Source organism: Parasteatoda tepidariorum, chromosome 4 (assembly GCF_982258835.1).
Source record: "Parasteatoda tepidariorum strain Cologne lab strain chromosome 4, Ptep-v5.0, whole genome shotgun sequence".
In the NCBI taxonomy this organism is placed as follows: domain Eukaryota; kingdom Metazoa; phylum Arthropoda; class Arachnida; order Araneae; family Theridiidae; genus Parasteatoda; species Parasteatoda tepidariorum.
The window spans coordinates 1,685,489-1,697,223 of NC_141758.1; the positions used below are offsets into that span (position 1 = coordinate 1,685,489).

Sequence of the window (11,735 nt, forward strand, 5' to 3'; positions counted from 1 at the left end):
CTATTTCAAATCTCTTTTGTTTTCCTCATTCCCCGTCAGGTAAGTTTTAAGAGTGGACGTATATTTTTGAGCTCTCGAATTTTATCATATTTTTTGAAACCAATGAAATTTTTATCAATAAGTATTTATACTCGCTTTCATTTCAGTTTCGATCATTATTTTAATCAGAATCTTATGCTCGTAAACATTTCATTTAATTATTTTAACTGTGTTCAGGTTGTCCTTAAGACTTTAAAGAAACTGTGCCATTAATATTGTAATTATGAAGTTATCTTTAGCTATAAAATTAAGGTTTCGCCAGATATTTGGCGTTATCAAAATGGATCATTGGATGATGTGCTGATATTAAACCTAATGAAATTTAACTTTGTAGTCTTGTTGCCCCTATTTAAATTTTTTAAGAACCTCTCTTTAAAAGGAGTCTGTTGTATTGATTGTGACAATAGTAAAGCAAGTTTGTAATAAAAGGAAATGAGCAACAAAATTTTAGTAGTGATATTTGATAATACATGCAGCAGATCGTAATTGAAAAACATGATGGGGGGGCATTTTATGAATTTTACGAATTCGCGAAAATCCTTTCAAAAGGTATAGAAGCATCAGGATGCTATAAGCAAATTATCTTATCTGAAGTAAACCATGTAACTCACATGTTTGGCAGAATGAAGCGATTTTTTAAAATAATGAATCATACAATATTTTTAAACATACATATTCTAAATTCCTGCCGATTAGCATTTACTAATTTTTTTAATTATAGTAAAGAGAAATATCATGATTTGTATAAAACTTCGTGAATGTGTGTAATATTTATAATATTTTCCAGATACTCTACATTTTTTTCCGAAACCATTTTTTTTTCTTCCTTTTTTGTCTCGAAACCTTTTTGCCTAGAAGACTCAATCGAATGTGGAAAGATGATTTGCCATACAACTCTGTATATAATTAAAGAATTAAAATGCAACTTGTTTTAGTGTAAAATCTTCATACTTAAAAAAGTTAAAATGTTGAAACGTATAAGAAAAAACATAAATTATGTCATATGAAAAGTTCTTGTGTTCAAATTCTAAAATCTTGCAAAATTGGAAATAATTTATTAATCCATTAACATTCTATTTTTAAAAAAGGGAAGAAAGAAACTATCTTTGGTTTTAGTCAGAAATCAGCCCCTCAAAAAATATCTGTTGCCTAGCAACTTCGAGATATTTTTCTACTATCTAATAAAAGATAAGCTTTTCCGAGCTAACTGAAAATGATCAATGAAAATGATTCAATTTTTATTTCATTATTTTTTATTGTCTTAACTTGGTAGCTTAGCACCGAAGAAACACTTAATATTTCTCTCTCGTCAAGCACATAGTTCGTTTAAGGTTATTTTAAATTGCACCTCTTGTGTTATTTGGCTACTTTATTTTAGGCGATATTATTTTGCTATTTTATTTTTGGCTATATTATTTGCCTATTTTTGGGTAACTACGCCAAATATATATAAATTCCTAACACCCAAATATAAGGACCAATTTTTTCGAAATTTTTGTCTACCCCCAATATTTTGGGGGTCATGAATCCAAATATATAAAATGAAATTATTCGTTTATTCAGAAAAAGTACGTCTTTGTGTCTGATTTCGAAACTTAATTTATAGTTAATATTAATTCATTACAATATTTTATTTGAGATCCTCCCCCCTTCAAACATTAAGATTGACACTTAGTACGTGAAAATCGGATCATTAGAACGAAAGTTATTCGAGGTGGTCGTTTTTTTTATTAATATTTCTTTTTTTTGCGCACTGTACATTATGCATTATAGTATTCAATTGCACAAACTTTTTCCTTCGAACTTGAATGATTCCCTTTCAACGCCACAGGTATTCACGCTGTATAGCACAGCTAATTCTTAGAAAGTATCCAAACTGCACGTTTCAATAATCCATCACTCAATGACTTTTGAAAGAAATTCAAAAGACCTCTCTTCTTCAAGAATTTGCGATCCTTAAAGATGTTTGGAAAAAAAAGCGACTTTTAAGGAATAGTAGCGCATTAAATTTTAAATTAAAAAAAATAATTTCGAAAATGGGAGGGAAACTTTTAAAAAGTTTTAGGGAAAAAAAACGATTTCTTTGAACCTTTACTTTACAAATACTTATACTTTTTCCCAAAAAAATTTACGAAAAACAACTGAAATTAAGGAATTAAAAAAGTAACGAAGGACAAGTGAAATTATTTTACTTTTGTTACAAGTAACAAAAATAAAAGAAATGCAGCTTGCCATTAGAAGAAATGTAACTGCATAAAAACTTAGCAAAAAAGCAACTTCTGCAAAAGACTTATTTAGCCAAATAGAATTTAGCGAACCATACATTTTGATCTACTACTTTCGTTAATCCTTTGCAGTCGTATGTTTATTCGCAGCCGATAAACCTTTTTCACCGTTCCATACATGCATTTAGCCACGAAAGAAAAAAAAATTGTTGTTGTTTCTAATACCACTAGCCGATATCAGCAAGCCTGCTTGGTGAAACCAAGCGAATTTAAGGCAGAGGGTGCGATTCTTGTTTTTTAGTGGTGCCATCTATGGCCAAGAATACGACTTCAGCCACACACACGTCACAACCCTTTTATACAGCGGACCCATTCTTACATCCCTTCATTCATCCGCAGATCACAATTTTGACCTGAACCAGAGAACGATTCATCTCCATTTCAGTACTCCCAGAGGTATGATTTGTTATGGAAACATAAGGAACTTTGTGATCCGACAGATTTAACGTGCACCAGTCACCATTTACTACACGGGGAAACTTCAGCCGGCGGGACTGAACTCACCTCTTCGAGATGAGCCCTACCCACCAAGCTATCCAGGCCCAGACTTAACTTATAGGAAAAAAACTTGCTTATGTGTGTGAATGAATCTTGTGTTTTCAATGAACTCTTCCTCCTTGTTTCTTTCTACAATCAAACAACAAACTTTGATTCATTTAGTCCTTAGTAGTGATTCATACGCTTCATCGGTCCTCGTTCATATATTATAAGTTGAGTTCCTGTATATTTCTTTCACTTCATACTTAACAGGAATTACCTAGTAAGGGTTGTCTTTGGGGAATACCCAGTATATGGGAAAATTTTCCGCATTTATATTACAATTCGAGAATTTAATCCTTTTTTCTAGAATTATCCTCCTTTTCGGATAAAATATGCAAAACAACATTTCTAATTCTCTCCTCGGGGAACTGAGTTCTGGGAGAAAAACGTTTTTGCACTGAGTATTTTATTTATTTTAAAAGAGAGAGAGTTGGAGAAAAACTTACGTGTCAGGTTGAGTAATACACGAGAATGTTTCAGGCAGATCGGAAGCCATTTCGTTGCATGCCGATGATAATGATTCCGGAACACATATCCGCACATCTGGAATGTTAAAAACAACATTTAATTCTAGAAATAAATGCTTGTGTGGGTTTTATAACTTAAGAATCATTGTGTGCTAATAATGGTTCTCTATAACATCTTATCCCCCTTTTTGGAGTAGTGCGCTCAAAACAACCCTTGTGACCCCTAACATTTTCTGATAAAATCGTGGTCTCGTTAAATATGTTCGCCAGAAGCAAGTGTGCAGTATGGGTGGGGGATGTGTCAATGAGTGTGCCTAAATTTTTTGACCTATTATGCATAAAATTATAATATATAAATATTTTATCTTTATTTAAAAGGAATTTTTTATTTCTTGTAAACATTTTTACTTTGCAATTTTAAAATACAAACTATATTTAAATTATGCAAAAAAAAATTTTTTTTATCTTTATTTTAAGGTGACAAGAAGCTTGAGAAAGCAACAAAATTGGTTTCAATTTCAATTTTACTAATTAAATTAAGATTTTTTTTCAAGAATGTTGGTTAAGAAGTTGAAAAAAAATATTTGTTGTCTCGCTAAGTTAGTTAAAAAGTAAATGTTCTGGGTGCAATACCAAATTTTAATTAAATTGGAAAAACCTTACTTTAAAGTGGTTACATTTAAGTGAATTTTAAATCAATTTTAACCAATCTATATTAACCAAGCTTCTGCACATTATTTAAAAAAAATATGCACATAAAATTGGATTTGGATTCTATTGGATCTTGTTTGACTTCGTCAGACAATTGGAGGATACGGAACAACAACAACAACAATGCACATAAAATTTTTGGACTTTTACTGTTCATCTACTGAAAAGTTTATGCCTACAACACTGACCAGAAGCCGAGGTTGACCAAAGTCATGATTTTTTTTTCAATCACAAAATCGTATATATTTGATTTAATTCGGATTTTCCATTTATTTAAATGAGATAATTTTTAAATGTATCATCCAAAGCATTTGATAAAAGATTTCAATAATACTTAATTTTGTCTAAAAATAATATAACTAAAATAGTTAATATTTCTTACTAAGACGGATAAGATTATTATATTATTACATACTAACACTGATTTAAAAATATCATAGTTATATTTTACAAGCTCAACTTGGTGATGATAGTTAGAAATCGGGAGACGATTCGTCTATTAAAGATCACCCAATAAAGTGTAAATTAGTTTAGATAAGAAAACATTACTGAAAAAAAATTATGTCAATCTGGATTGAGCAAGTTTGATACACGATAACTGCATATTTAATGTGATATAAAAGCACTGCATTTTAATAAGCAAAAAACTAAATGGGTATAATTAAAACGAGTTTTTAGCCAGAAAATTATTTTAAATGCATTTAATGGAAAATTACAATGTAAAAATTTCATATCACTCTTATTCACGTTTAGTCTATTTTGAAACATAATACATTCCTTTCAATATTTCTTAGTAAAAAATCCTCATTATCAATAAAAGATTTTAGAAAATCGCTCCATGAGGAATTTATTTATTAATTCTATTGTATAATAATATTTTCAATTTAAATTATATATTTTTTCAATCGATATTTTTTTTAATCTGTCTGTTTAAACTATTGATTTATGTATTTCTTATTATATTGCATTAAAATATCTTGAACTTAATTATTTTTTACTAATAAAATTAAATATTGTAGAAAATAAAGTTTTTTTTTTAAAAAAAATCACAGTTAAATTAAGTCAGTGATTTCTTTTTTAAAAAAATTATTTAAATCGCGATTTTAATCATGACTAAAATCAAGTGATTTAAATTATGCCGACCCTGACAGAAGCGATCAGAAATTTAACCCAGTATACTTTTTATTTAATTTATGATTAATCATAAAGAAAAACATTAAAATCAAGTTGAATAATTTCGTCCATTTTTCTTTTTTTCCCGTTTGAAATGATTTTAAACTAATTCTTTCTTCGTTATTTATTGTAACTTCGTAGTAAAAAATTTGTGTGTATATATAGCGTAATAACTAAATACAAAGAGGACAAAATGAAATAAAAAAACACAAAGAAAATTAAGAAAAACAATAAGTTTTATTTGCGCGCATAAGCTGCAAGTAAATAGAGCTCATAAAATGAGTTCAAAATATAGAGAAAACATAGAAGAAATTATAGAACAATGAAAAGAAGGGGGGGGAAAAAATAATAATAAAAATAATAAGAAATCGGAAAATTATTATAAAATTATAAAAATTATGTAAATTAACAATAACAATTAACCCAACGTAATTAAATTCTATATAAAATCAATGAGTTAATTGTATATTATTGTAATTAAATTTACTAAAAAATTTTCTTTGTTAATTTATATAATTTTTACCATGTGCGAACCCATGACTAAAATTATGTGTAAAACAGGCAATTTATGTTTCTTTCTCCTTTCTATTTTTTTTTTCTTAAATAAATGTTGATTTCTAAAATTATTAATTGACGACTTCTTTAAATTATCCAGTATAATATTACCTTGCGCACATCCATTTTCGGCCCCATCCTTAGTAACTAACAAATCAAACGCACTTCAGTACTGCAATAAGAACGCACTTTAATACGAAATCCCTCTATTTACGCTTTAACCTCAATCTGCGTTTTTGGTTTTATAGTTTGCAATCTGGCAATCTTATTAAGAAAATATTTTAAATCATTCTTGAAAAATTTCCCGTTCATGTAAGTTCATTCGAATTCGCTACGCGCTTAAGTAGCAAGGGATTGAAAAGACACAAAAGCTTAGCAGTATTCTTTTGGCAGTATTCTTTTGATTATCAATAATGAATAGAATCTCTCGGATCATTCATAGTAACATCATAATAAATAATGGTTTGAATCATTTGCTGGAGACTCTTCATTGTCAATGGAAAAATATCTGTTTAGACTCAAAATTGTTTTTGGAATCAATTTGGAAATTTCAGTCACTCTATCGGAAATGGGTGTTAAAATAACATTGCGTCTATAAAATAACTTTAAATGCATAAAATAACAATAAAATAGCAAGCAATTCGGTCGGTGCAAAGGAAGGATCGCAGTAATGGAGGTCGTATTAAGGAGCGTAGACTGCATATCGGAGATATGTGAATTGTCGCTTTACATTTAATTATAAAAGAAGAGATTAGTAAATTAAGATTGTATAACTTAATCTCATTTTAATTATAGAACGAGAGACTAATCCATTTGCGTAACACATTATACAATAATGAAGTTTTCAGAGAACTCAAATTTTATTAAGATATTCTGCTTACCCTTTATACAATAAATGTGTTATAAAAAAAATTGCACATCCGTAGTTTTACACACACAAAATTAAATATTGAAAATTTTTGCCTTTCATAGAATGGGCCCATTCATACAACTCTTCATTACTACACAGATCACAGTTTTGACCTGAAATATCCACTACCCCAAGAGGTATAATTTGCTATAAGAACATGGAGGACTTTGTTTTCCGACAAATTTAGCATGCACCATTTACTACAGGGGGATCTGGATTCGAACTAGAAAGCGTTCAAATACATAATTTGAATTTTAAAAAAAATAATATTCTCTCATTTTACACGACTTCAAATAATTTATGAATGTGAATTTAATTTTTATAAGGTGCCGCCCCTTTCCTATATTTATCTTCATTTCATTTATTTTGAGATTATTATAGATTTCCATCAACGGAAACTCTCGAAAAGTGCGAATTTTAAATTAAAGACATTCATGATACAAAATATAATATCTGATACGCTATTTGTCTATTCAAATGAATGTAAAATTTTCTAATTGCTTTCTTATAAAAATGGTAGGTTCAGAATTATATTTTTATTAATATAATGAATTTTTAACACATCCAAAGCTGGACAAGTTTTTTTTCTTTTCTATTTTAAATGTGCATTAATTGAAAGCTAAAATGATATTATCGCGAATACCACTCTCATTTTTTTAAGCAATATCGGCCTTTTGTTTACCTTTGAAATTATCAAGTATATTTATAAGCTATTGCGTTTAATACAATAATACTTTTTTCATACAAAGAAAGCATATACAGTTGCACTTTCAGGGAAGATATTTTTTGCGGTATTTGTGTCACTAAATTCCGACAACAGAGCAGAAACTGATTTATTTTTGCCATCATTTATAAACATAAATACATAATTTTCAGATTATATATGCGTTTTATTAATTTTTATACTCTAAAGGTTAAAGTCCTTTCAAATCGCATTCAATAACAAAAGTGACAGTCGACAGCTACCTGAAAAAAGTTGTTGCAAAGCTTTCTTCAATATTTTATTCCCATTTAATTTGAAACGGCTGTTTACGAATTAACAATGAATGTTTCAGTAAAAAATGAAGTTGCTCACCTTTTAATATCTTTAAAGGATCTAAGTTTTGAAAACTTAATTCTCTAAAATTTAAAAGCAATAGGACTACAGTGTGTATGGGGGGAGGAGGGGGGGGGGGGAGAAACGTTTCAATAAATCTGTTAAGACTGACAATGAAGGCGCTTGGAAGTAAATTCTAAAACAAAAAACATAAAGAAAAGGAAAAATATCAAATTAATAAAAGATGACTATCTGCCAGTTTTCGACCGACAAAATTCTTAAAAATATGGGCATTTCTAAATTTCACAGGCATAAATGATTAAAGGAAAAACTGATTATTTCCTTTAGAGGTTAACTCGCATTGACGTATCATATGAATTACTGCAATTTGAGCCGTGATGGCTCAGGTGATAAAGCGTTCGCTTTTCAATGAGGTGGTTCCGGGTTTGAATCTCAGCGATGGCTGGTCGTGGCGAATTCCGCACCCGTCTCGCACCGACCACAGTGCTGAATTTCAGTGGTAGACGGATCATGGGTTAGAGTCCCCTCGCCATCATGCTAAACGTGCGAGATTTTCCTCTCCCTGTAAAGCAAATGTGGGTTAGTTCCATCAAGAAGTTCTCGACGTAAGCAAATATTTCTCCCAATATTTGATCCAGGAGTTCCCTTATCTTCTGGATAGGGTTCAAAATGACAAGTCTACGGAGTTGAACATTAGTAGTCCTAAAATTGGGTCGGCTGCTCAACGACGGTTATAAAATAAAATAATATTACTGCAATGTAATCTCAAAATGGGGAGTCATATCAATACCATTCTATAATTTTTAAAATAGTTTTGAAACACTTTTTTTTATCAAATGGGATAAAAATCTAAATTTAGGTTTTTTTTTTAAATGTAAAATTTCTGAATGCATAAAATGTTTTTATATCTTACAATTCAAAATTTTTTTCCATCATTAACAAATTAATTAATAAAAATTATTTAATTCGTTGAAATTACCCATTTATCTGTCATTGGGCAGAGAGCATGAGAAATATACTGATTTATGATTGATTAACGTTCGTGAACAAGCTAAGGAGAAATGATATTGGGGAGGAGCTACAAAAAAACGTAACAAAAGGCAATGCCGAGAAATTCAATCAGAGAGCTCAAAATCTCTTGGGGATATTGTATAGATGTAAAGGTAGTTTACACGCACCCAGTTCACCTCATTGGAAGGCGAGGGCTCTTATCAACACCTCCTAGAATAAGGAAGGCCTCAGCACGGATCAATTTAGTAGTCCGATGTGACGAAGTTAACTGCGCAGTTGATGAAAAATAAGAAAGATGTCATTACGTTCGGGGTACTAAGCTGCGCAGTGGTTGAAAATACGACATGTGTCATTACGTTTGGACTACTAAAGGATATTTATGGTAACCCGTGCTGAGGCCTACTCTTTTCTAGGAGGTGTTGCTCTTATCCCCTAAGCTACCAAGGCTCAAGTAAAACATTTACCGCTAAATGAAAAAAAAAAAAATTTAAATAGAGTAAAGTGTTTCCATACTTTTATCTTTCCTCGCCTTTGGCGCAATAACTTAAGATGAAGTGGCAAGTGCCGAAAGGCAGGTACCACGTGAAAATCCACTACATTAAAGTGCTTTCTCAGTGTACTTGTGCTTTTTGCGTAGAAACACAAGTACAGAAAGGCTCCAGCACGTTGGTATAGACAGTGCGTCCCCTGATGAAGTGCTGTTTTTGCTAACATACATATCTTTAAAATTTCGTTTTGCTTATTTTTGGTTTCTAACTTTTGATTTAAATTGTTTACAAAAGACAAATTTGATTTTAGCTGCTTTTAGCGCTTTTCTATTATTTTTTCCATTATGACTTATTATTTTAAAGTTTTGTCCCAAAACTTATGATTATCTTGAAATTTGTTTGAATCAATTTTATACTTTGATTTGATTAAAGCATAGTAAATTCACAAACATAGTTATTTTATTTATTTACTTTTACTGTACGAAAGTCATTTTTACTTTATTTTAGAAGTAAGAGTTTTTCTACCTATTTAATATTATTTTAACTAGCTATTTTTTGTATTATGATACTATCAGACGATATTTTGCTTTGTATGACTGCGCGTTAGAGTCAACAAGAGATCAACGTCGAGTTTATCAAAACAAATAGGTAAAGAGGAAGATAGTTTAAGATTTAATCATAGGGTGCGGATAAGGAGAAAAAACCTTACCATCAAGCATTTTATCCTGGCATTATCAAATTGATTCTGCTTTTAAAACAAATAATAAAAAAAGTAGTAAATGAGTCGAACATAATTAGGAGGTATCTAGGAAAAATTAGGAAGCGCTAGTAATGTTAAGATAAAATATTACATTTTATTACATTTTTTCCCTACAAGAATAATTTAATAATTCTAAGTAATTAGATCCAACTTCAAGGATTTGATTTTTAATTCCAAATTAAATCTAATTCTAAAAACCTTTAGGCTTCATCTGTTAAAATATTGACACATTGATAAAGTAAATTAAAATATTTAAGATTAGACCCATTAATAATGCCTTGCAGTACATGCAAATTATCGAAAGTTATTAGATTTTAAAGACAAAAATATCTTTACTTTACTTACATTGAACATTCCGATTCCTCCCCCCCCCGCACCTCGAAAAAATGTGTTCGATTGAATGGACGAATGTATTAGAAAAAAAATATTATCCATTTAGCTTTCAGCACATAAAATCTCAAAGTCGCAATTATTTTCGCTGAGTTTGTAAATCATTAGTTTCGAAAGTTTTAAAATCAACTAGAAGGTTACTTTTTTAAACCATTCGAACATAGCGTCTTTTAAAAGATCGGTTCTTTTTTGGGAAGAGAGAAAAGTGGTCGCACGAGTGTTTAAAATTAAAATTTAGTAATTGTTGTCTACCGTAATATATAAAGGCAATATTAATCCATTATATTTGGATCTGAATTATAACCTCAGTTCTTTTTCAAATCAGTGCGTTAGAGTCAACAAAAGATCAACGCCTGTGGTAGAAAGCGGAGAGAAATATGCAAATGGCATAATTATAAGCAAATAGTGTTCTACCACTTTTTCATATTTATTATTTAGGATAGCTTTTTGAGACATGAATGGGTTAACATCCAAAAACTTACTATTCAAAAACTAAAATTTAATAGAATACTTGGAAAATAATTTTATGTCAATTGTATGTCGAAAAATTAATTCCTCTCTGCCTATATTACACAATTTTTAAGAATTGTGTTGATATCAACTTTTGCTATTATTTCTTAAAATAAAATGACAGGTTTTGAAAATGAATAAATAGCATGCAACTATGTTTACTTACGCTTTGCGTGCGCTGCCGAAAAAACTGTTAACAGGATGATCCAAAACATGACCGTGAACTGAATTGACTTAAAAGAGAAATAAGCCAGACATCGATAAGAATATTCGTCTTCTATTTAAATATAAGTAACCTCGAATAAAGGTCAAGACTCATTGGGAAACAGCGAGTGGTGTGTCGTCAGGAACAGGTCAACCCAGATTCCTCACTATTCTAATTCCCCCCCCCCCCCCCTCTTACTTTCTAAGAGAAAGTGTTTGTAACCCATAATCCAGCGTCTTTCTTTATTAATGTCGAATATACGTGTTGAAAATAAAATTTAAAATAAGTTACCTCTTCATTAGAATAACCTATGCTAACATCAAAACCAGTAAGAGACATCCTCCATTTATGAGCTATTATACTAAATATGTAGTACTTATGCTGTTAAACATGAAATTATATTATAAATATAATTACACATTATAAGTATGCTATTGCTAAAATATGTACCATTTATTACTATCACTTCACAAAAAATGATCATTTTAAAGACATACATCACGTGCCCTCTTCTTTTCAAAATCGTATGGATGAGAAAACAACGATAAAGGAAACTTGAAATATAAAGATAATAGTGAAAAATACACTTAACTCTTCAGGACTCTACCGATGTGTCATCAAAATATTACCTCCC

General features: G+C 30.1%; 1 protein-coding gene across 1 annotated transcript in view; it reads right to left on the reverse strand.

Moving 5' to 3' along the window:
* LOC107437031 (transferrin) overlaps positions 1-11,314 on the reverse strand; it is a 34,299-nt gene extending 22,985 nt beyond the window's left edge. The window contains exons 1-2 of the mRNA XM_016048895.4: positions 11,063-11,314; positions 3,311-3,407 (exon numbers count right to left, since the gene is read on the reverse strand). Of these exons, the coding sequence (XP_015904381.3) occupies positions 3,311-3,407; positions 11,063-11,111 (146 nt within the window). The 5' untranslated portion in view covers positions 11,112-11,314. The remainder of the gene's footprint in view (positions 1-3,310; positions 3,408-11,062) is intronic.
* Between the last annotated feature and the right edge of the window lie 421 nt (positions 11,315-11,735).